Source organism: Antennarius striatus, chromosome 5, assembly GCF_040054535.1.
Source record: "Antennarius striatus isolate MH-2024 chromosome 5, ASM4005453v1, whole genome shotgun sequence".
Lineage (NCBI taxonomy): Eukaryota > Metazoa > Chordata > Actinopteri > Lophiiformes > Antennariidae > Antennarius > Antennarius striatus.
The window spans coordinates 20,581,269-20,606,533 of NC_090780.1; the positions used below are offsets into that span (position 1 = coordinate 20,581,269).

Here is a 25,265-nt window from a genome sequence, read left to right on the forward strand (position 1 = left end):
ATGAAAAGGAGGAGATATTTATCCGGGTCTGGTCCAACGTCGCCTCATCCTCCCTGCAAACCTCCAGATCACAAGCCTCCATTCAAACACCAGGTAAAAGCTTGTGGATCCTCACAAATCTGTTTAACTGTTGACTTCTTGCAAAATAAGAAGATTCTATTATGTTCTGGTCAAGACTAGAATATGTTCTATTGATTAGTCTTGTGCAGTGGGACCAGAGATCCGACAGAGGTCAGAGGGCCGACCCATCCATGAAGTCAGGGATCTCAACACAGCCAAAGGTGAGACGTGACAAGTGTATGACATGTAGTCCTTGTAGGTCGTGACACCATTTAAAGAGAATATCATCAAACTATTCATAAATAAAGGATTAGGTCGTTGGTTGTGCTGCGTGTTCTTTCCAGGTTCCAAAACTTCACCGGATCAGCTCACGCTTACTGGACAGAGTCACCCTGGGGCCTCCTCCGAGTCACAGACTTCCGACTTCTGGCGCTCCGGATGCACACCCAAAATCCAGATGCCGTACCAAACAATTCCGGGTCAGATCCCTCGGAAGCTAGCGATAGAAAGGTGTGTATTGTTTGTGTGTATCACATATAGGAGTCAAGCACACTGCTTTTAATGTTATGCGGTACAGAGATCTCTGGGGAGTTTTTGTATTTTCCTGTGGTGATTTGTGCTTTAGCAGCCTTAGTGGTGTCATTTGTTGTTTAGACTGATATTAGACTTATACTATTCAACATTGCTTTCCTCTAGACGTCGTAGAGAATACCTGCTACTAAACTTTGAGCAGCTCCTGGCAGACAAAGGCATCGACTCCGACTTCCTTATGCCAAAATGTCGCAGCAATGACCAAGCAGCCATGCCGGACAATCCCGTGGCATCCTATCTCCCCTTGGAGGTGACCACCATATTTTTTTTCAGTACTATTTGTCTTCACCATTTACCATTAACCTCTGGAGTATGAGTCAGAGGACCAGTTCTCAGTAATCTGCTGTTTTTGACCCTCAGATGTTTGACAATGAGGACTATGACTGCAGGACGCCAGAAGACTGGCTCCTCCTGGGTAATGATGAGCAATTACCCCACCGAAAGCCCATTCCTGCCAAAGCCCTGCTATCCACAAGTGATAAACCTTCTCACAGAATATTTACTCAAATATATCATGTTAACAATTAATGAGATCATTTTGAATCATTTTAATGACTGCTCTTTTATCTGTCTGCTGAAGATGACCCAGGAAGCTCCTCTCTGAAGTACAGCTGGCATTTAGTCGATGTTCTTGACTACAGCAAAGAAAAATACCAGTACCTGGTGCAAAAGGTTCACCCAAACATCAAAACCATAGAAGACAAAAGACATCCTGTTTGCAGAAAAGAACACAAAAAGGGCAAGTATTGTGCCTTTCTGCTTAAATGACCAATATTTCGTATCCAGAGTGTCTCATGAATATATTAGAATATTATATGAAAGTATTCACCATCTGATCATCACATGCTTCATCTTGTATGCTTCCATTCTCCCTGACTGTATAGAAGTGAAGATGCTGGCAGGTACCAAGCACTGGGTGCCCAGGATCAGATTATTATTCAGTGCAGAGGATCCTCGTGTCTTTGTCGAACGGATCCAATTTGCTTTGCGCTTGAGGGAGAAGACAGAAGCTTTGATTTTCCATCACTTGTCTGTGGACTGTATGCCCATCTGTGAGGGAACACCATCGCTTGATAGTCTCCAACTCCAGAGTATCAAGAGATGTGCTCTTTCAGCCCCTGGCCTCAGGCTGAACATGTGAGTGATGTTGGAGCCACATTACCACAGCCTTTTTCTCCTTTTTTAGTATTATCTAGTTTATTAATAATACGTATATGGTAAATAAAGACAATATTATGTTTACAGTCTGGAGAAGTGTATAGAAGACCTGGAGAAAGAAATCAAGTTGGAGTTTGCCCGTGCTATGAACAGCATTATCTTTGAAAAAGTAGTGATGAACCATCCAGATGAATTTTCCCACATCACCCTGCCACAGAAAGATCCTGTACATGTGCCACAGAAAGGTTGTATGTTTTTCCTTGTGTCTGATAATATGGCATTCACCTTCTCTATCAAACAAAAGTCCTCTTTTACCTCCGTACAGGATGCTTTCCCATTCCTGACTTGGAATATAAGAAGAACCAAGCTGCTTTTGTCTTCCGTTCCCTGCTAACAAAACCAGAAGTGATCTGTGTGTTGTCTGAAGTAGGGTTTGAGTGTAACAAGGTAGCGACCATGAGATTGTTCAATGTCACCTTTATCAAACCTGTGACACTGGACAAGTTTGAAGACATGCAGTCACAAGTGCATACTCAGGTATTGTTTAATTATTATTATTATGGTACCCTTTTTCTTTTGCCAATTCCTTCTTTTGCCAATGAATTTCTGTGCGCCTTTTCCAGATAAGCTTGTTTCTTCGGGAGACATGGGTGGTCACACTGAGCAACAATATCCGCTCCAATCTGGCAAATATTGGCAAAGGCGCATACAACGTGAATCAATCCTCCTGGGAGATGTACAAGATCTCCAAAATGTCCAGACTGATGACGCTGGTGCACTTCAAGCTGCAGGATTCTCTGCGCTTCCTCGTGAGAGATTCCCTCATCAGCCTGACTCAGCTGCTGCTGGATGCCTGCGACAGTCTGTTGAACTGCCCTCAAGATCTGGTCTGGGGCAACAACCTCATCACCAGCCCCTACAAGTAGGACGGCTTTTATTTGTTAATGTTTTATAAGCACATATTTGCATTTATACATATTAGTATCATTCTCATGCTTTTAGACTCATTTTTATCTTGTCTAATATTCCTAGAGTTGGTTATACATTATAATTTTGATTGTGTCATAACTTAATAGCATTATTGTGTCGTAATATTTCTCATTTCTCCAAAATTAGGCCTAAAAGGAATCCTCTGTTCCAAGTGGACTTGGTTCTGGATCAGACCGGGGTCCATTACAGCACTCCTCTGGAGAATTTTCAGACATCTGTTGTTGACTTGTTTGATAAAGGCATTCTGGCCACATACAACATCCTGCAACTTGATAAGGTAATTATCAATCTGCTAAAGCGAGAGTCGCTGTGCGTCAGAGCATTATTGTCTGTCTAGTCTGTTTAAGTTGCACATAAATCTATTATAATCATTATTCTGCATCGTTTTTCAGGAGCAGTATCGATTTTTTTATCTATTGTTTACATGCCATGAGCTTTTACAGGGACTGTAATAAACAGATGAGTGTTATAATTGCAAATTGATTGAAGATTGATTGAATGTCTTCAGATTTATAATATTCGTATGCATACAGTCAGACATTTTTTATACAATGGTTTTTCTAAAACCAGAATTCTCTTTTTTTGCAGTGCTTATAGTTTTGTAACATGATGCAGTCTTTTAAATCATTAGCCTTCTATCGTGATACACACGCCAATTTTTCTTTCTGTTGTGAAACAGCTTGTGATGCATAAATTGTTTATTGGAGACAATCCGTTGCTGGAATCAGTGAATCTGTGGGAACCAGAAGTCAATGAGCTGAGAGAGAAAGTCCACAATGCTCTCATGCAAGCGGCAATTCCTCTCAGGGCTTACGCTGCTGAATATGAGAAATACTTAGAGCTGAACAACACAGACATCAAAGTCCTTCTCAAGTAAGTCTTCTAGAACTATATATTTGAAGTTTTCCAACTAGTTTAGGACGTTGCTCGATCAGATTTAAATTCCATTTAGCATGTTTAGTTCACGAGACAGAATCCTTCCTATCTTTTCTGCTAGTTCTCATACATATGCAGAACTGACATTCCAAGAAGTGAAGGAAGTGGTGGAACATTATCAAAAACAAGTGGAAATTCTCCAGCTCTCCTTGCCGTCCTCCATCGTCATCGGTGTGTTTATTGTCCGTGTGGAACCTGTGCGTCTGACGCTGTCTAAAAAGATGAAGGCTGCAGCTAAAGCAATGTTGGACCACTTTGTTGTGAAGCTCCGAAAGCAGGTCGATTATGTAAGTCATTGTTTTAGTTATTTAAAAAGTATTGGACTTCACTTTGAAACAAAGCTTTTCCAATATTATAATTAAAGCCTAAGTCTAATTTTAAAATGTTTTCTTAGGCGTGTGAAGAGTGTGATGTAATAAGTAGAAAGCTACGTGAGAGGCCCAACAGCATTGAGGAGCTGACTGAACTGAGGGAGTGGATGAAGCAAATCCCAGAGGCGATCAGGAGATATAAGGTGCAGATGTCTGAAATGGCAATTTGTGTTTTGTGTCATATAAAGGGTTAATTTGTCAATAATGTGACCTTTTTCTAAATATTTCCACAACAGGAACATATCGCTAAGACCCTGTTGGACTATGACCGAACAGAGGAGTTTTACTACTGCCTTTCAAATGAGGATATGAAACAAAAGTAAGTGTAAAATTAATTCTCTTGCCAATGAACATTAATCTAAAATATTTTTTTTAACTGTTGTCATGTGGGATGAGGTGGGACATATTTAAATGGTTTTATAACTGTATAGTGATTGCTGTAAGGATCTGTCTCTGCAGGAGCATCGCCACTGAATGGCCTCAAAGGATAATCAATCAGATGGAAGCATTAGCCGCCCAACATGTGGAGGATGAGGAGCGCTTTCGTAAGATCCACCTGGTTGACCAGAACAACTTTCAGGATCACCTCGACTCTCTTCAGGTCGGCTGAGTTGACAATTTGTTTTTTATTGTGATCTATTTTAGATCAATTTTTTTTAGAAATGCAGTTTGGATTATCAAGAAGTTCTCTACCATCGTTATGCTTTATATTTATTCAGAGGTCTCTTCTCCTCACCCCATCTGTTTACAGATGCTGGTTGCTGGCCTTGCAGGACATGGAGACATCGATCGTGCTCATGAGGTGGTCAATGAGATGAGGCGCATAAACAAGCAGCTCAAGGACTGCCAGATGACGGCTGAAAACGTGAACAAGAGGCAAAATCTGTTTGGTCTTCCTGTTACGAATGTAAGTGAAAGTGTAGCAGTAGATGCTTTCTCATTCAGCAAAAGACAGATTATTTCCCCTTGATCAGACCTTTTAAACAGAAGGGTAATCTATGTTGCAGTACGATCGCCTGAAGAAGCTAGTAAAGGATTTCCAGCCTTTTAAGGACCTGTGGACCACCGCCTCTGATTGGCTGCGTTGGCAGGAGAGCTGGCTTGCTGACCCGCTGACCTCCATCGACCCCGAGCAGCTTGAGCGCATTGTCACCGACTCACAAAGGACAATTCAGAAATGTGTCAAACAGTTCAAGGGCATCCCCGGTAAGGGGGTGAATTATATCACCATCCAAATGAAAAGCGATCCCTCAAACATCTGATTATTTTTTTTTTTTTTAGGTTGTGAGATGGTGGCTACTGTTATCTGCAGCAAGATTGAGGACTTCCTTCCTTACGTCCCTCTGATTCGGGGATTGAGGAACCTGGGAATGAGGAGCCGCCACTGGGAGATGCTATCAGAAGTCATTCAGATAAGAGTCAAGCCCAAAGCCAGCCTGACCCTCTCTCGCTGTGTGGAGCTCGGTCTACAGAATCACTTGAAAGATATCGCTCGTGTGGCTGAGATAGCGGAGAAAGAGAACGCCATTGAGCAGGTACGGTTGTGATGGAATGGAAGATGTGTGTCTTCAAACAACTTATTTTACGCACCTTGTCACTCAGGCCCTGGAAAAGATGGAGCAAGAATGGTCGACGGTTTCCTTGGATGTGTTGCCCTACAAGGAAACAGGAAACTACATCTTAAAGAACCCAGACAAAGTGTCCCAGTTGCTGGACGACCACATCGTCACGATGCAAAGCATGTCTTTTTCTCCCTTCAAAAAACACTTTGAGGACCGTATCAGTACCTGGGAGAGAAAGCTCACACTGACTCGAGTAATGTCAGAACTTAAAAAGTAAAGATCTCATTTCTTTTTTTTCTTTGGCATCAGTGACTGATGTAGTGCTGCCGCCCCCTGCTGGTGTCTGCAGGATGTGCTGGAGGAGTGGTTGATCTGCCAGCGCTGTTGGCTTCACTTGGAGCCCATCTTCAATTCCGATGATATCAACCAGGAGCTGCCTGTGGAAAGACAAAGATACCAGAGCATGGAGAAAAGGTGGAAGCTGATCATGAAAAGAGCCTTAAATAATAAAAAGGTCAGAAGTCAACTTTCAAAACATGTTAAAGGTGATATATATAGATATATTATGGTGATGAGCGTTGAGCTTTACGATGGTAATGATGTCAGTATGTGTTTGTCTTTTTCTCTAGGTGATGGAATTATGTTCAGGTGTTTTTCTACTACACAAACTGAAAGAGTGCAACACACTCTTGGAACAGGTGCAGAAGGGTCTCAGTGAGTACTTGGAGAGGAAAAGAGAGTCTTTTCCCAGGTACGCCGAAATTATCTTGAAAAATTTATGGTTACAGAATTTTTGAATTACAATCAGCTGCTTGTTACACAAATTCAATTCAATAATTTGTCTGTAGGTTTCACTTCATGTCAGATGATGAGGTAATGGAGATTCTGTCCCAGAACAAAAATCTCACTGCTCTGCAACCACATGTGCAAAAATGCTTTGAGAACATCGCGCAGGTTTGTTCTGGATGATGCTCCTTCACAGTTATCTTGTTTGAAAAACAAATAAAACATAACATATTGCATACAAGTGACACTTGTACTGGTTCTCAGGTTCGATTCCAGTCAGATCTGCAGGTCACGCACATGTACTCTGAGGAAGGTGAGGAGGTGAAGCTGCTTCTTCCGGTGTGGCCGACTGGAAATGTGGAGGCCTGGTTCAGGGACGTAGAGACGTCTATGGAGGCCACATTGAGGGATAACATTGACCGCTCACTCAAAGCCTACCATGAGGTGTGCGATGTCATGCTTTCCCTCGCATCACTTGTTTGCACACTTTCAAGGAGATATTTAAGTTGTGTTTTCTTCTGACCCCCGCCAGGAACCTCGTAAAGAGTGGGTGTTATCATGGCCTGGTCAGGTGGTGCTAGCTGGATGTCTGGTCTTCTGGACTGCAGCCATGTCTGAGGCCTTGGAACAGGGAGACTTGAACAAACGCCTTTATCCCCAACTACAGACACAGGTAATAGATTATCCAACGTTCAAGTTGCTTTCACTGCAGTGCCTTCTAATTTAAGATTAATGCATTTTCCCTGTGGCGTCGGAAGCTGGGTGACCTGGTGCAGCTGCTGAGAGGACATTTGTCCAACTTGCAACGAGCTGTGCTGTCTGCCCTCATCGTCATTGAGGTCCATGCTAAAGATGTTGCAGCCAGCCTGGTGGAGCAGGAGGTGTCAGGCATCAGTGACTTTGAGTGGATCAGCCAACTCAGGTTTGTTGATTTTTTTGTTTTGTTTTGCTTTTGTTGTTCTGTAATTCTCTCACTTGCTTCAGAATGATGCCGAATGAGCTTTACACTGAATTGATAACATTTGTAGATATTACTGGACAGACGATGACCTGTACATCCACATGTTGAATACAAAGTTTTCGTACGGATACGAGTACCTTGGCAACTCTGGACGTTTAGTCATCACCCCACTCACTGAGAGGTAACTAAAGTTGACTCTGTTCTCCCTGCAGAAAATGTTTTACGTTGTACTCTTTTAAATACTAAACCGCCCTTACTCTTTCAGGTGCTTCCTGACCCTAACAGGAGCTCTAAACCTGAAGTATGGAGGAGCTCCTTCAGGTCCAACAGGGACAGGAAAGACAGAAACCATTAAAGATCTGGGAAAAGCTCTGGCCGTCCAAACAGTTGTTATCAATTGTTCTAATCAGCTTAATTTCTTAGCTGTAGGGAGGATTCTCAAAGGACTGGCCAGGTGGGAGGTGGTCAGTGAAGCGTCATCGAATGTCAGCACTTACAGGTTTTTTAACAATAACATGTCATATCTTACATTTTTTTGCAGCTCTGGCGCCTGGGTATGCTTTGATGAATTCAAGCATATTGACGTGGAAGTGCTGTCTGTGGCAGCACAACAGATTAGGACGATACAAAGAGCCCAACAGCAACAGGTGAGAAACTGGATGTTCATGTGCTGGTATGTATTAAACTTAACTGTAGAATACTAGCTATAATAGTAGTGTATAAATAGAGTACTGTATTTCCAAATATATAAGTTTCAAGCTTATAAAATTTGATAGACAGAATAAAGTATTCACAAAACATTTTTATCTCATAAAATCTGCATTTTTTTGTATTAGAATTGATTTTATTGACACTCCTCATCAACATAAAAAGCAGGTCGGCTAAGTGCAGCAACATGATAAAATTTGTAGTATTAAATCTAATCAATAATATCAATAAATTGGTGGTATGGTGGTGTAGTGGTTAGCACTGTTGCCTCACAGCAAGAAGGTCATAGGTTCAAACCCCAGCATTTCCAACATGGCCTTTCTGTGTAGAGTTTGCATGTTCTCTCTGTGTCTGAATGGGTTTTTTTCCAGGTACTCTGGTTTCCCCCCAACATCATGAAAAAAATAAAAAAAAATCTGACTTTGCAATTTCCTTATATAATTGTAAAAATTATATAATGACGATCAAGTTTCTTCTCTTGTTTAAATTAATTGTGTGTGTTGTGTTTTAGGCAGAGCGGTTTGTGTTTGAAGGGACAGAAATCCCTCTTGTTTCTTCTTGTGCTGTGTTCATGACTACAAACCTCGGTTATGCTGGATGCACAGAAATGCCGGACAATCTTAAGGTTTGGAACAATGATCGGATTCTAAACGACTATAACACTGAGGATGAGCAGACTGAGTCCAACCGAAGAGGTGATGTCGCCCACAGGCCTTGTTTCGTCCCGTGGCCATGATGGTACCTGACTATGCTGTGATAGCTGACGTCTCCTTGCTGTCTAATGGCTTCATTGATGCTAAACTCCTCTCCCAGAAAATCACCACTGCTTTCAAGCTCTCCTCCGAACTGCTCAGCTTCCAGGTAATCTATGGTGACTTACAAAGATAAAAGCACAGTAAATAAATAAATAATAAAGCTCCCAACATCCCAGAAAAATTCAGCAGCAGAGCAACAAAGATTACAATCAAACAAAATCTATAGACGAGAAAAACCGTAAAGATGTTTATGCATGGAGTATATGTTCATGCCTCATTATAAAAGACTGACAAAGGTATAAATGAGTGCTGACTTCTTTTCTTCATGTCTGTATGAAGGATCATTATGATTTTGGAATCAGAGCTATGAAGACTGTGATCTCAGCTGCTGGAGACCTGAAGAGAGAAAACCCTAACATGAATGAGGTAAATAATGTTGTTTATTCAATCAGAAAACAAATTCTGGAAAGAGATTTAAAAACTTTTATTATTATTCGATGTTGCTGTCCCCCAGGAGTTGATCTGTGTGCGGGCCATTCAACAAGTCAGCTTACCAAAGTTGGTACAGGACGACCTGAAGCTCTTCAATAGTATTATATCAGATCTTTTCTCCAAGACAAAATGGGAGAAAATAAAAAACGGGACGCTAGAAGATTCCATCCATGACATCTGTGCCGAGAAGAACCTTAAAGACGTGGACGGTGAGTGTTTCTGGAGCACAGATCTGTATTTTCAGGATGAGTTGATGATGACGTTGTGATGCTTGCAGGGTTTGTTAATAAGTGTGTTCAGCTGTATGAAACCACCGTGTTGAAACGTGGCGTCATGTTGGTGGGACCCTCTGGATCCGGTAAAACCCAGGTGAGTCTTCAGTCACTGCATTGTGGATGGTGATTTTTTTTTTGTGCTTTGCAGCAGTGCTGGTATGTCAGGTTAACCTCTGTGTGTTAGTGCTACCAGGTTCTGGCTGCAGCATTAACGGCTCTGAAGGGTCAGCCGTCTGCCAGCGGCGGCGTGTATGAGTCGGTTCAGATACGTGTTGTCAACCCCAAGTCTGTCACCGTGGGGCAGCTGCACGGGGAGTATGATTCACTCACGCATGAGTGGTAAGTAGTGCTTTGTTTTATGAAAACAGGACAAAATAAGTGAGACTTTACTCCGTAGAGACACGTTGCCTTTTTTCTGACCCTATAGGACAGATGGCATCCTCTCATCCCTCATTCGAGGAGGCGCCGCATCCACAGACAAAGAGAAAGAGTGGTACATATTTGATGGGCCAGTTGATCCTGTGTGGGCCGAGAACGTGAACGCTGCACTTGATGACAACAAGAAGCTGTGTCTCGGCTCTGGAGAAATCATTCAAATCAGTGACGTAAGATTGATTTTTTTTCCGTTTTATCCCTGTGTCATCTTCTTCTCGTCTTCTTCACGTGCACATTCGCACATTTTGTGTCTTCCTCCTGAAGGAGATGACCATGATGTTTGAGGTGCAGGACTTGGCGGTGGCTTCTCCATCCACAGTGTCTCGCTGTGGTGTGGTCTACCTGGAGCCCAGCATGCTGGGTCTCATCCCGTTCACAGCCTGCTGGCTTGAACGGCTTCCTGAAGCCCTGAAACCGTACACCGGCCAGCTCCAATCCCTGTTTTCCAGATTCCTGCAGGATTCTATCACATTTGTTCGCACGTCAGTCAATGAGGTCATCACATCCCTGGACAGCAACCTCACCTGCAGTCTCCTTAAACTTCTGGACTGTCTCTTTAATCCCTTTTCCATCAAAGAGGTGCATGAATCATTTAATTAATTAATTTAGATCTGTGGCTTGAAGCAGCTAGATTATCATTCAGTTGAAAGTTTGGGTGTTTAGAGAAGCTACTTTTTCATGTGAGAATTTGGTCGGTTTTGATGCCCTCACAAATCAAATGTTGTCTCGTAGGGTAAGAGATCAGTGCCCCAAAACAAACTGGACCGGCTGAAGGAGCTGGTCGAACCCTGGTTCTTCTTCTGTTTGGTGTGGAGCGTGGGCTCCACAGGAGACTCCGTGAGCTGTAAGCGCTTCAGTGCCTGGCTCAAGAGCAAGATGGCAGAAGAAAAGGTTGCATCATCCTTCCTTCTGTTGCATCCAAACAACAAATAATCTCTAATTCGCTTTACATTGATACTAGGTTATTTCTTACCAGGGCTGTATTTTAACTGAGATAAATGTGTTTTTCCTTTAGATTGGTTTATGCTTCCCAGAGGAGGGTCTGGTGTATGACTACAGACTCGATGATGCAGGGATTACTGACTTTGAGGCGGATGATGAAGATAAAGACAGAAAAGTAATTTATATATGGTGCTGATTTACCAGGAAACCCCCAGGTGTATTTTTTCTTTTCACTTAAAATCATTGTTTTGCTTACGCTTCAGGTCCAGTGGGTCGGCTGGATGGACGACGCAGAGAGTGTTACCATCAACCCGAAGACAAATTTAGCGGACGTCATAGTTCCAACAGCTGGAACAGTGAGAATGTCCTTCGTCATGGATTTGCTTTTGACAAATAAGAAAACAGTGAGTGTGTTGGCTTTAGTAGAACTTCCTCCCATTCAGGTCTTCAAAATGTGTTTGTTTCAAATTATTTCATAAAAAAATGTATCACATTTATGTAAAACTACAGTTTGTAGTCTTCTAAAATCAAGAAATGATTATTTGCATTTAGATACTCTGTGTTGGGCCGACCGGCACGGGGAAGACTGTGACCATATCAGCAAAACTTCTGCGGGACATGCCCTCTGAATACATCACACACTCTCTTGTGTTCTCTGCTCACACCTCAGCCAACCACACTCAAGATTACATTGAGAGTAAACTAGAAAAACGGTATGCATGCTCTACCACTATGTAATCTATCACCGTAAGCATTATTTCCAATCAAAAACATGCTTGTGGCTCAATTTTACTGATGTGTGTGTCTGTGTGTTAGACCAAAATCTACATTTGGACCACCAAAAAAAAAGCACTTCATCTTCTTCATTGATGATCTAAACATGTCAGCGTTGGAGACCTGTGGCGCTCAGCCTCCCATTGAACTGCTGAGGCAGTGGATGGACCACAGAGGCTGGTATGACAGGAAACAGATAGGTGAGCATGTTATCATGGGTAAAATCTTAATTGATTCCTTTTTATTATGAAGGTTTGGGTTTTGTCATGACATTCCAGTTGGTTGACTTGTCTTTTCTTTTTCCGGCCCTTCTTCACAGGGACCTTTAAATACATTGTGGATATTAATTTTATCTGTGCCATGGGACCCCCGGGAGGAAGCCGTAACCCCATCACCCAGCGCTTCACACGACACTTCAACATCCTGTCTATTACTGAAATAGAGGACGCCAGCAAGAAAAGGATTTTCTCCAGCATTTTGGGTAGTTGGATGGGTGAGTGTGGGGGGATAGGTGGAGAATACTTCATGTAAAACCTAAAAACCAGTTTGGATTGAATATTGAGGCTCCTGAAATGATGAAAGCACAATTAAATGTAAATGAGGAGCACAGAAAAGAATAGGGAAAGAGTTCAGAGTTGTCATTGACAAAATCCTCAGCATATATATCTTGAATATGTTATGTTTCTCCTACACTGCTGCCCATCATCAGGATCTCTGCCAGCCATTCAGCCACTGAACGAGTCTCTGATAGACGCCTCTGTCCGAGTCTACTCTGCCATAACCTCCCAACTCCTCCCGACTCCATCAAAGCCCCATTACACGTTCAGCCTCAGAGATTTATCCAGGGTCTTCCAGGGCATGCTCATGGCTGAGGCTGAAATGATTGAGGTAGAGAATAAATTAAATTAATCAGATAATAAATTTCTTTATGAAATAGACTGTTGAATTCAGCTTTGGTCTCCTGACACATCCTTTTGAATTCTTCTTGAAATTTTATGGGTCCTCCAGTACATTCATGTATGAAGAAAGCCAAACAAATACGGAGTGTTAGAAGTCTTTAAATCTGTATCTCGAAGTCTAAAAATGTTTCATTCCTGTGGTGATTTCAGGACAAATGGCAGCTGCTACAGCTGTGGTACCACGAAAGTTGCCGAGTTTTCCAGGACCGCCTGGTGTGCACCAAGGACAGGGACTGGTTTGACAGACTCCTGAAGGACTGCATTCAAGAGTTTGACTGCAGCTTTGAAGCGGTTGTGCCCTTCCAGCCTGTTTTGTACGGAGACTTCACGACCCCTGGAGCCGACCACAAAGCCTACAAGCTCATACAAGACAAAGATAAGGTAGGCATTTTTCATCGGAGGATCATTCCCCTAAATAACTCCATTAATCTCAGATCATATCATCTAGTTGATGAAGGTGATGGAGGAATACATGGATGACTACAACCGCGACTGTTCCACCGGGATGAAGCTAGTGCCCTTCATGGATGCTGTGGAACATGTGTGCCGTTTGAGCCGTATTCTGCGCCAGCCCCTGGGCAATGCCCTCCTGTTGGGGGTGGATGGAAGTGGACGCCAGTCACTCACTAAGCTGGCTTCATATATGTGAGAGTCCCACACAACAACACGTTATTTTGTCTCCAAACTGCTAGAATTTTACAACTTCTATATACTTTTATGTTGTTTCTTAAACGTCGTTTGCCTTTGTTTTATGTCCAGGATGGTTTGGATTTTCGGGTGTCAAGCAGGAGCTGTTTTTTGTGTGCGATTTTTTTAAATACTGTGTCTTGTTTAAGTAACTTGTGGGCAGGTGTCACAATGTTTTTGTCCACATTCAGGTCAGAATACGAGTGCTTCCAGATTAAACCGACTAAGAACTACAGTCAGACTGAGTGGAGAGCAGATATTAAAAGCATCTTGCTGAGTGCTGGCCTTCAGAACAAACAGATCACCTTTCTGTTTGTGGACACCCAGGTAAATATAGCACACATAGCATTGCCTTATCATCGGCTACAGTACTGTGTATGTGGTGGCTTAATAGCGTCATTGGAATACTGTTCTACCTATATTTAGTCCATGTGTGTGATAGCATCAACTAATATCATCTCCAAAGACAAGAAGTATTTTGCTCCATACCTTCATGTTAATCCCACAGATTAAGACTGAGTCATTCCTGGAGGACATCAGCATCATTTTGAGTTCTGGGGATGTTCCCAACCTCTATGGAATAGATGAGCAGGAGCGCATCCTGACAGCCATGAAGCCAGTGGTGCAAGACCAGGGCCAGCAGCCAACTAAAGCCAACCTTATGGCTGCTTATAACCAGAGGGTCCGCAGAAACATCCACACTGTGGTCTGCATGAGGTTAACAACTGAGCATAAATTCGTTTACCTCTTTCTTTCTTCCTTCCTTCCACTCCCTACATTTATCTTCATTTCCTCATTTTCAGTCCTACTGGTGAAGCGTTTCGTGCACATCTGAGGCAGTTTCCCTCTCTGGTGACGTTTTGTACTATAGACTGGTTCATTCCCTGGTCAGCGGAGGCGCTGCAGGATGTGGCCACATCATTTTTCAGTGGGCTGCCAGAATTAGAATTCAGCCCCACAGTCATGGAGGGACTGGTGAGGATGCTCTGTGTTCTTACATGATTATAAATAACAAGCAATGTCAAAAATCAAAACTTTTGACTTTCATTAAGCACGGTTTCTTCACAAATGCTTTCCTTTTCCAGACACTGATGTGTGCAAAGATCCACCAGTCGGTAGCGGTGAAGTGTGAGCAGTATCTAGTGGAGCATTCTCGACACAACTACGTCACGCTGAGGAGCTACATGGAATTGCTCAGAAACTTTTCTGGTCTCAGTGAACAAAAGAGAAAAGAAATGTGCAGCTGTCAGCAGCTCGTGAATTCTGCCCTGGATAAGGCACGTCCCTAGAATAAATAACTACAGTATTTTCTGCACTATAAGATACACTAAACTATATTGAGCACTGTCAGTTTTAGAAAAAATTAAAGGCTTGTAGTGTGCCTTATAGTGCAGAAAATACTGTAGATTAGATTTCTCATGTGTACATATGTTTACTTAGCACTTCTTTGTGATCCCCTGTCGTTATTTATTTTGGCCATTTAGCTTCTAAGCACAGCAGAAGATGTGGGGAGGATGCAGGAGGAGCTGGAGGTGATGAAGCCTCTCGTGGAGGAAGCTGCTAAGGACACTGAAGCTGCTGTGGAATCCCTAGAGGTACATTGGTTTGAGCCATATCAAAAGATGAAAACGTAACCGCCTTGGTGGAAACAACGATTTGAATTACAACAAATGACTTTCTACACATAAATGTTGACATTTCTGTAGAAGCTGTGTTTTTGGAATATTTGAATATGTTCTGTGAGTATGATTTATTCAATACACTACCAGAAAGAAAAAATAGTTGCAGAGGAGACCCGGATATCAGTGCAAGCAGAGGAAGACAAAGTATCAGAGAAGACGTGCTGCGTAGATGTCATTGCAGCAGATGTGGAGAGAGACTTGGAGGAGGCTCTGATGGGCCTGAATGCCGCCCTCGCCAGCCTTAAGTCCCTCAAGAAGAATGACATCAATGAGGTCAGGAGTTTTGTTCATGACAGGATATCCTGTCAATACTCAGATATTTATATGTCTAATATATGTCATTTCCTGAATAATTTTCCTATAGCTTCAGGCCATGCGGCAACCTCCTCAGGGAGTGAAGCTGGTCATTGAGGTGATTTGTGTTATGAGGGGCATCAAACCCAAGAAGGTATCTGGATCCAATGCTGGTAGCAAGATCGATGATTATTGGGAGAAAGGAAAAGGTCTGCTGCAAGACCCTGGCAAGTTTCTGGAGAGTCTGCTTAAGTACGATAAGGTAGAACACATATTTCTCTCTTTTTTTTAATACTTTGGAGGAACATTCTATGAATTTCTGTGGTTAATCTGATGTGGCTATAGGTACATAGATTACAGTACATAGACATGTTCAATGCAGCTTTCTCGTCACATATTTTCTGCAGGACAACATCCCAGACGATGTAATCATTTTAATCCAGCCCTACATAGACAATGAGGAATTCCAACCAGCTACCATCGCCAAGGTTTCCAAAGCCTGTAACTCCATTTGCCAGTGGGTGCGAGCTATTCATACTTATCACTTTGCAACCAAGGCTGTGGAACCTAAAAGGGTAAAATCTGAAATTCCAATTTGAATTATTATTGTGTACTTATAAAATCACTTCCAGCAAAATCAATTTCAGATTGGGAGCCCTGGAGTAGAATCTTATCAAGTGGGATTCATGGTCTAATTTGATGTTAATGTTTCCCAACCTCATATCTGTCACATGTACTTCTACAGCAAGCTCTTCGGGAGGCCCAGGAGCATTTGGTGGCCTCCCAGCACATCCTGGATGATGCCAAAAAGCAGCTGGCAGCAGCAGAGGCCAGTGTCGCCTCTTCACAGGACAAGTACCAGGAATGCCAGGCCAAGAAAGATGAGCTGGACAAGAAGTTTCGACTGTGTGAGACTCGACTTGTCAGAGGAGACAAGGTCAGAATGAAGTACAGTATGCAATCAGAAAACTACACACTATCGCTCAAATGATATTGCTGAACAAAATATTCCTCAGTCTACACATGTCTTCCCTCTGTAAGTGTTTTGTCACCCAAATATCTCTAATTGTAAGCATCAGCATTGATTGAATTAAGACTTGACTATAAAGACCTACATGAGCAGGTCGGCCCCTTGTGTGGAAGTCTCTCCCATGAATGTATGAATGGGTTAATCGAAAGGTTTGTATCGATGAAAATGTAGTTTTCTTTTTTTTTTTTTTAAATGTTGTCATGACGATGCATTCATTTTTTCCAGCTTGTAGTTGGACTAGCAGATGAAAAGGTCCGCTGGAAGGAGACATTGGAACATTTGGACTATGTCGTCAATAATGTGGCAGGTGATGTTCTTCTGTCTGCTGCACACGTGACCTACCTGGGACCTTTCACTGTAAGTGGGCCGTAACTCTCTGAACTCTTTCAAAGTTGTAGGATTCCTCCCATTCATTCGCAGCCATATTGCTCTATTTTATATGTAGTGATATGTAGTGTAGTAAATATTGTATGAGTGCAGCATGCCGTTTGTGTAATAGTTGTCTGTCTGTTTGCTCATTTGTTTGTTTGTTTCTTTGTTTGTTTGTTTGTTTGTTTGTTTGTTTGTTTGTTTGTAGGGAGAGTACAGGGCAGCTCTGTCAGAAGAGTGGCTCCGTGGGTTCAAAGAGCTGAAGATTCCCCACACTGATGCATCAAACCTGATCACCACCTTCGGTGACCCATTCAAGATTCACTCATGGCAGGTCAGAACCAATCAACCAACCATTGATGTCCACTTAATATAGATTTTAAAAGTTGACTTCTTTTGTATGCTTTCACATTTCCATTAATTTAACTGCTTGTATTGTCATCGTACAGATATCAGGTTTACCCAAAGACAACGTTTCAGTGCAGAACGGTGTGATCACTCAGCGCTCTCATGGCTGGCCGTTATTCATTGATCCTCAGGGACGAGCCAACAGCTGGATCAGAAACATGGTGAGGGAAAAATGTGTGCGCTCAGGGTTAGGGTGAGGGTTAACCTAACTCTAACACACAGTGAGACAAAAATTAATGTTAAGCAGTCATAGTAGGATTTCAGGTTGCCACTTCACTTGATATTTAGAATTTATTTACAGGTATCAATAAATCATTGTTTTATTTATACTTTATATGTTATTCAGTACTACCTTTGTTGGTAATATATGAGGCTTATTACCAACAAAGGGACCTGTGTTAGCTGTGCTGCTAACAGTCAACATACTGAAGGGGTTAACGCATGCCTCTCATCTTACATCACCCACAGCTCCACTGGAAATATTTATGTTTATGTTCGATCCATGGCTTATTCCTGCTTATGTCCTCATGTCGCTCAGGAACGCGACAATGGCTTGGAGGTTATGAAGCTACATAACCGGGACTTCCTTCACAGACTTGAAAATGCCATTCGCTTCGGTAAACCCTGCCTCTTGGAGGATGTGGCAGAGGACTTTGACCCCATTCTGGAACCTGTCTTGTTGCAGCAGGTGAATACACATTCACACATGTTAAATAGAAACATCACCTGTATTCTATAACAGGGATGCGAGCCAATATCGACTTGGTGGTTTTCTGCTTAACTTCATTCATTGTTTGTCCCCTTAGACATTTAAGCAGCGAGGCAGCACAGTGCTGAAGCTGGGCGATTCAGTCATCTACTGTCATAACAGCTTCAAAATGTACATCACCACCAAGCTGCCAAACCCCCACTTCTCTCCAGAGGTCACCTCCCACATCACACTCATTAACTTCACCATGTCACCCTGGTAAGATGTTCTATCAGAACCGGGTGTGACTGTTACATCACCTCAGTCGTTTCACATATGGACTTTTGAAATAGACCTACAGTGATGTTCTGTACCTTCATGTGAGGCAATGTGAAAGTCTGTGTGTTCCCAGTGCTCTAGAGGACCAGTTGCTGAGTCTGGTGGTAGCCAAGGAATGTCCAGACCTGGAAGAAGCCAAGAGCCAGCTGATCATTAGTGGCGTAAAGATGAAACAGGAACTTAAAGATATTGAAGATGAGATCCTGCTTCAGCTCAGCTCCACAGAGGGAAACCCAGTGGACAATGAGGAGCTCATCCAAGTGTTGGAGACTTTGAAAATCAAAGCTGGAGAGATCCAGGTCCAATTCTTATGTTTAAAATGACATTTCTTACCGTCTTTCTCCCAAACTTCATATGTAATACTTCAACCATGAAACTCATGAGCTTCTATTGTTTCTACTGATGTCATCTGGACTTACTGGCAGGTCAAAATGGTGACAGCAGAGCAGACAGAGCGGGACATCGACACCTCCCGTCTTCAGTTTGCGCTTGTCGCCGAACGCGCTCAGATCCTTTTCTTCTGTGTATCGGACCTGTCCAGTATCAACCCAATGTACCAGTACTCACTGGAATGGTTTCTTGGCATCTTTACGGCTGCCATTGCTCACTCAGAGAAAGCAGGTAGACAGATTATAACAATATATTTTATTATGCTCTTTGTTTGCCATTCTAAATATAAGGAAAATATCCAATAATTTTCTGATTCCGTTGACTTCTTGTGTCCCACAGACACCGCTGAGAAGAGAGTCGCCAACATCAACGAATTTTTCACATTCAGTCTCTACAGCCACATCTGCCGTGGCTTGTTTGAGAAGCACCGACTCATGTTTGCTTTCCTGTTGTGTACTCGCATCATGATGAATGAGAATAAAATTGATATGGTGCGCAACAGGGTAGTCTGCACCCCCCCCCCCATCTCCTCTTTCATATCCAGCAGGAAGTTGAGATTGAGGTACTTTTGATTCAAATTTGAATCATCTCTCTGCGGTAGGTCGAGTGGCGTTGCCTGCTATCCGGAGGGATGCCCGTCCGATCACCGGTCCACCCAGCAATCAGTTGGCTATCTGAGCAAGTTTGGCAGGATATCATGGCCCTCAGCACTCTGGACAAATTTGATAAACTGGCAGAGAGCTTCTTAGAACATCAGCAAGGTTTCAAAAGGATTTATGACAGCAACCAGCCTCACAGGTATGTGTTTAGTACCACATTTAACAAAATCACACTCCTTTCCTTCACTTGTTCTGAGCAGAGGAAGTCAGTGTCAATGCATGTGTTCATGCTTGAATGTAGGGAACCTCTCCCAGGTCGGTGGGACACGGAGCTGGACTCGTTCCAGAAGCTGTTGGCCCTGCGCTGTCTGAGGCCAGACTGTCTTTCTCAAGGCCTGCAAGACTTTATCTCGGCTCAGCTGGGACAGCACTTCATAGAACCTCAGGCAGAGTCCCTTCTTCTTGACTTTAATGTTAAAAACCAGTATCTATGACAGAAAAGATCTCTGCTACAGTGGTTTTGATGAAGTTCACAAAGTAATAGAAATCTCATGACATTGAAGGAGATTGTCTGTTTTCCTCCTAAAAGGTTGGAAAAGAAAAACCTTGATCTATATTTGCTCTTACTTACTTTCTCCACATCTCCCAATAGATCTCAGACCTGTCTGTTATCTTCAAGGCTTCGTCCCCCTTCTCCCCCATCATCTTTGTCTTGTCTCCTGGCGCTGACCCTGCTGATGACTTTTACAAGTTTGCTGATGACATGCAGTTCTCCACGAAAATGAGCGCCATCTCTTTGGGCCAAGGCCAGGTCAGGGCTTGATGGCAGTTACTGTCATTCAGTGAAATTTGAGGTGTTCACACTGTCATGATTTCCATATGAGCAATAATAGATTAAAAAAAAACAACTATTAGCATAATGTCAAATCAAATCCTGGCTCTCCGTGAGCTTTTCCTTTACTGTGTCAGCAATTTCACTTGTAGGAAGACGTACTATGTCGACCTCCACTAAAATGCAAACCAGTTTTTTTTTAGGAAATGCTGCTATTATTTATTAAATGAATGGTCCCTGTGATTCAGGGCCCTCAGGTGGAGACCGTGATGCACGCTGCCATGGAGAGAGGTCATTGGGTCTTTGTCCAGAACTGTCACGTTGTTCCAAGGTGGATGCCCGCACTGGAGAGATTGACTGATAACATGGATCCCATTAAAGTTGGTAGAAGTTCATGTTAGACAAAGATTATACATTTTTTGACTTGGATTACAGTCTTACCTGCTCACTGGCAACACCTGTCCCACAAACAGGTACACAAAAACTTCCGGCTGTGGCTCACAAGTCTCCCCAGCAAAAAGTTCCCAGTTTCCATCCTCCAGAATGGGTCAAAGATGACCACCGAACCGCCCAGAGGAATCAAGGCCAACCTCCAGAAAACTTACATGAAGTTTACCGATGATTTTCTTTCCTCTTCCACCAAGGTTGATTTCGTCTTCCTGCTTATTTTTGTTTCCTTATTGTTTTAATTAGAGAAGTTGTCTTTTTGGTTCTTTTTTGTTGAGAACATCTGGTGTCACACTTCTTCGCAGACGACACACTTCAAGTCTTTGCTCCTGTCGCTGTCTCTCTTCCATGGAATTACTCTGGAGCGAAGGAATTTCGGTCCTCTGGGCTTTAACATTCCCTACGAGTTCAGCGACGGGGACCTGAGCATCTGCGTCACCCAGCTCAAAATGTTCCTGGATGAGTACCAGGACGTCTCGTACAAGGTGACAGAGATATATTTAAACTTCAAATCCAAAGCCACATAAAGTCATTTAGATTTTCTTTTCTTTTCTTTTTTTTTGCTGCCATTTCTTGGTTTTGTCATCACTCTGATGCTTTTAGTCCCTCACTTTTCATGCACCTCATTTGACCATTGATCACTTTATTGCAATTAAATATTTGTAATCACTGTGGAGACATAATTCAACAGCTAAACACCAACTTTTGTTTAACACTTGTGCTACTGCCCGCAGTCAACTCTTTTATGGGTTATTAATGAAAGAGATGATGCAGTGTGACAAAAGACATCACTGTCCTGCTTTGTTCTTTCTGTGTTAGAATTGACTTGTGTGCATATCAATAGTTCTACTGTCTGTCGTCTGTTTGACTTTGACGGGCTCCATCTGTCCAGGTGCTTAAATACACTGCGGGACAGATCGGTTACGGCTGCCGTGTGACAGACGATTGGGACAGACGATGTTTACTCAGCATGCTGGAGGATTTCTATAGTCCCGCTGTACTCATCGACGACCATGTCTACTCTCCATCTGGAATCTACCGGCAGATTGACTCCAGTCTACATATTAAGGTTAGATAAACACAGGAGGCCAAAAGATCATGATAACAGAAGAGCATCAGATTTAAACTATGTCTGTAGCAGTGGCATATTGTCCTGGGTTGGAAATCTGACAGAGGATGTAGGGAGATTTTCTAAAGGGTCACAAGAAGGCGAAACAGACAGATGTGCAATCATTCACTGTTGGAAAAATCAGCAATATCCCTGTTTTTGTGAGTTGTTTTTCTAACAAATAATTATTTTTCTGCTCCTGCTCCCTCTCATAAACAAGATAAAGTAAGCAAAACATTGCAGATTTTAAATGTCAGACCTCAAGGGTGTCAAATAGTTGTTTTTTTTAATCCAAATTTGACTTCCTAATGCAGTCAACTCAATTAAAATCCCAATTTGAAATGATGGACCATTTTCCTAATGATGACACTGACTTCATTACTTATATTAGACCAGACATTCTCATTAAATGACTGAAAGTTAAGGCAACAAGTATTTCATATTAATCACAAAAAAAAAAAATCAACTCTTCTGCTTTATATTAAATGATGGCAGTAGTGACCTGTTTCCACTGCAAATCTGACCCTAGGATTATTTGGCATACATTCGTGGTTTGCCTATCAGTGATCCTGCTGAGATCTTTGGTCTCCATGACAACGCTAGCATCAGTTTTGCACAGAATGACATCTTTGCCCTGCTGGGAAACGTGGTTCGTCTGCAGCCTGGAGCTACAGCTGCATCAGACAGAAAGCTGGAAGAGGTAAAAATATGTATTACTTTTCTTTATTTCTACTTTTTTAGCACTACATGCATCATATTGTTGTATGTATGCACATATTAATTAATTATGAATATGTGTGTCATTAAATACAGAGAGAGAAATGTGTGGAGAATTGAAATTCAGTTTAAAATGTAAATGCATAGACTTTCATCTGACTTTGGCCTCTTCTTGGATCAAAGGTAGTGGAAGGCATCGTGGAACGAATCCTTGAAAAGATTCCTGCTCCTTTTAACATTCAAGAAGTCAGAAAAAAATACCCGATCCTCTATGAAGAGTCCATGAACACTGTGCTCATCCAGGAGGTCATCAGGTAACAAAACAGGCTGTTCCAAAAGATAAACGTCACAAAGCACACCTAGGTCTCCTTGATACAATTACACGCGCCGCCTGGCTCGACCGCCGTGTGTTCGTATCAGCAGAAGAAGCTGTAATCTTTCAAACAGATGTCAATTCTTTCAAAACAAAATACAAGCGAAACGTCTACATCTGAGTAAAAGCTTAGAGAAAGAAACTTTCACCTGTGCTGCAATGAAAAGTCCTGAGAATATTTAACTCTGCGGTACAAACTCTAATCGTCCAGTGTAACCAGTAAGTTTATCAGTAACCATAGTTATATGGCGCAGTACTCAGATGGGACTGAGCTGATGTTGCCGGTGGTGTCAGCTTCATCAAGTATAAAGAAGGTGTTATATAGTATGTAGTAACAAGATTTGCTCCTATTTTTATTTTCCTTGAACATTTTGAGGGTTTTTTTTTTTCATCATTTTTATTAATAACACACGAAAGCTGAACAGATTTTCCGGAAATGTGGTGAAAGAGCAGAAAAATAATTTTAGAAAATTATATTAGGTTTTAAAAACAGGTCAGGAAAATGACTTTTCAGCATTTTAACTCTTGAATGTTTGAATAGTGAGGAGTTTAACCTGCTCAATGGGTTCATGTCTGTTCATTACTGCTCTGCTCTTTTGTCTTTTAGGTATAACAAACTGCTGGCAGTGATCTCCCAAAGCCTCAGTGATGTAATGAAGGCTCTGAAGGGGGTCCTGGTCATGTCACCAGACCTGGAACTTATGGCCGACAGCCTGTTCAACAACGCTATGCCCGATATCTGGAAAGCCAAGGCAAAAAAATCACACAGCAGTTCCTCTCCTTCCGACTCCCCCTCATTTGCCAGTGAACCAAAAACTTGTTAAAACTATCATTTAGCGTAATAATACATTCTAACCTCAGCTGTTAATATTTACATTTAAGAATTCTACCAGAAGAAGAACAGCAAACCCTCCATCGGGAAACGCCGACTCAAAGACGGAGCACAAAATAAAAACTAATCGTGCATTTTTATAGGAATGATTTGAGGTAATAGGAATCTAAAATGTCAAACGCTTCGAACTGAGCTGATATTATAACATCCATCACTGCATCTCATCGACGGCAACTGAAGGGAAACTCACACAATTGACATTTAGGAGTGATTTCAGGACATCAGATGATCTTTTGGTGACATTTCTGCTCTAATCGTGTCGGGCTCTGCCTTCCCTGTGAACCCAGCTGACTGGCTGTGCGTCTCTCTCCCTCCAGGCCTACCCTTCTCTGAAGCCTCTGGCCTCCTGGGTATCAGACTTGCTGCAAAGGATCAGTTTTCTGCAGACATGGATATCTGCTGGTATTCCACCTGTCTTCTGGATTAGCAGCTTCTTTTTCCCTCAGGCTTTTCTCACTGGAATCCTCCAGAATTTTGCCCGTCGCTCCGGTGCCTCCATTGAGACGATCACGTTCGACTTTGAGGTCAGCTTGATGTTCTGTGTCTGCAGCTAAAATATACTGATATCTGTCAGGTACCGCTGTTTTTATAAGTTCTGCAGATCATTTTGTTCCTCTCTAATCATTTCAGATTTTAAAGGCGTCGGTTTCAGAGATAACAGTGAAACCGGTCACGGGGTGCTACATCCACGGCCTGTTCCTGGAGGGGGCTCGCTGGGATGATGAGACAGGTCAGCTGGCTGAGTCCAGACCCAAAGAACTTCACACAGAAATGTCCGTCATCTGGCTGGTCCCAAAACCCAACCGAGAACCTCCAACCTGTGGGATCTACGTTTGCCCCGTCTACAAAACCCTCTCACGTGCTGGTCAGTAAAAACCGCGTCCCACTCCTTCGTCTAAATAATGTTGCACAATTTTACTTATTTTTGGTATCAATGAAATTATTTTGTTATCGAGGAAACAGAATAAATGAAGCTTCAGCTCAGTGTGTTACTCTCGTCTTTCAGTGGCTTGCTCTAGTGTTTGTGTGCATCTGGTTTTTGTGGTTTTATTACCCACTCAAAATAGATTCCAGTTAGTGTCCTGTTTCATGAAGCGTCTGAAAGTACAGCTCTATATTTTCCACCCACAGCGTGCAGCCAACACCTTGTGTTGCCACATTAGACTACTCAGAAACTGAGTGCAGTGATGGAAAAATACTAATGCATGTCTTTGTGAGACTGACCTCATTTGTGTTCTTTTGTAGGGACTCCGTCGACAGCGGGTCACTCCTCCAACTATATCATGGCGGTGGAGCTGCCCACAGGTCAAAGTCAGAGGCACTGGATTAGACGGGGAGTCGCCCTCATCTGTGCTCTGGACTAGATATTATTTTACAGCTCAATACAATAATGATTATGATTGTAGATGTGATTACTTTAACGCTTCAACCTTTTCAAACAAAAATTTATGTCACTTAAACTCATTTTGTCTTTCCAATTAAGATTTTTTTTTCCTCAAATCCATAGCAGTGTAATGTTTCTCTGAAAATCATTGTCCTGCTTCGGTCATTTTTGGTCAATTGTGCGCCCATAAGACCTGGAACAGTCTGGTTTGTCACTAAATAGTGAACTGATTACACATCCTGCTGCTTTAAGGCGGTAACATAGGGCTAGT

At 42.4% G+C, this 25,265-nt stretch overlaps 1 protein-coding gene across 1 annotated transcript; it reads left to right on the forward strand.

Moving 5' to 3' along the window:
• dnah1 (dynein, axonemal, heavy chain 1) lies at positions 1 to 25,131 on the forward strand. The gene is made up of 76 exons (XM_068315818.1): positions 1 to 93; positions 200 to 281; positions 405 to 570; positions 757 to 901; positions 1,012 to 1,133; positions 1,215 to 1,399; positions 1,539 to 1,788; positions 1,897 to 2,054; positions 2,135 to 2,346; positions 2,433 to 2,731; positions 2,926 to 3,076; positions 3,479 to 3,672; positions 3,797 to 4,022; positions 4,130 to 4,249; positions 4,343 to 4,425; positions 4,566 to 4,707; positions 4,858 to 5,013; positions 5,114 to 5,312; positions 5,388 to 5,641; positions 5,709 to 5,921; positions 6,018 to 6,182; positions 6,298 to 6,419; positions 6,517 to 6,622; positions 6,719 to 6,898; positions 6,987 to 7,127; positions 7,213 to 7,376; positions 7,483 to 7,596; positions 7,681 to 7,869; positions 7,957 to 8,062; positions 8,635 to 8,748; positions 8,835 to 8,984; positions 9,218 to 9,304; positions 9,393 to 9,579; positions 9,648 to 9,739; positions 9,830 to 9,984; positions 10,073 to 10,250; positions 10,345 to 10,659; positions 10,813 to 10,971; positions 11,096 to 11,197; positions 11,286 to 11,426; positions 11,575 to 11,735; positions 11,839 to 11,996; positions 12,116 to 12,289; positions 12,506 to 12,684; positions 12,906 to 13,136; positions 13,204 to 13,400; positions 13,634 to 13,769; positions 13,951 to 14,159; positions 14,246 to 14,417; positions 14,528 to 14,719; positions 14,927 to 15,037; positions 15,212 to 15,397; positions 15,489 to 15,680; positions 15,826 to 15,993; positions 16,164 to 16,355; positions 16,674 to 16,805; positions 17,026 to 17,151; positions 17,267 to 17,386; positions 17,764 to 17,913; positions 18,032 to 18,192; positions 18,326 to 18,551; positions 18,678 to 18,873; positions 18,982 to 19,133; positions 19,244 to 19,440; positions 19,543 to 19,687; positions 19,894 to 20,052; positions 20,322 to 20,453; positions 20,547 to 20,717; positions 20,826 to 21,005; positions 21,413 to 21,589; positions 22,158 to 22,328; positions 22,529 to 22,659; positions 23,326 to 23,470; positions 23,928 to 24,134; positions 24,241 to 24,475; positions 24,856 to 25,131. The coding sequence occupies exons 1-76, from the start codon at positions 1 to 3 to the stop codon at positions 24,972 to 24,974; spliced, it is 12,507 nt and encodes a 4,168-aa protein (XP_068171919.1). The 3' UTR covers positions 24,975 to 25,131.
• Positions 25,132 to 25,265: the final 134 nt, after the last annotated feature.

Excerpts from the sequence above, each read along its gene's own strand:
- dnah1 (XM_068315818.1), top strand. The coding sequence starts at position 1 with ATGAAAAGGAGGAGATATTTATCCGGGTCTGGTCCAACGTCGCCTCAT. Across the intron at positions 9,985-10,072 it reads GATTCACTCACGCATGAGTG|GACAGATGGCATCCTCTCAT; the intron begins GTAAGTAGTGCT and ends CTGACCCTATAG. Across the intron at positions 15,994-16,163 it reads AGGCTGTGGAACCTAAAAGG|CAAGCTCTTCGGGAGGCCCA; the intron begins GTAAAATCTGAA and ends GTACTTCTACAG.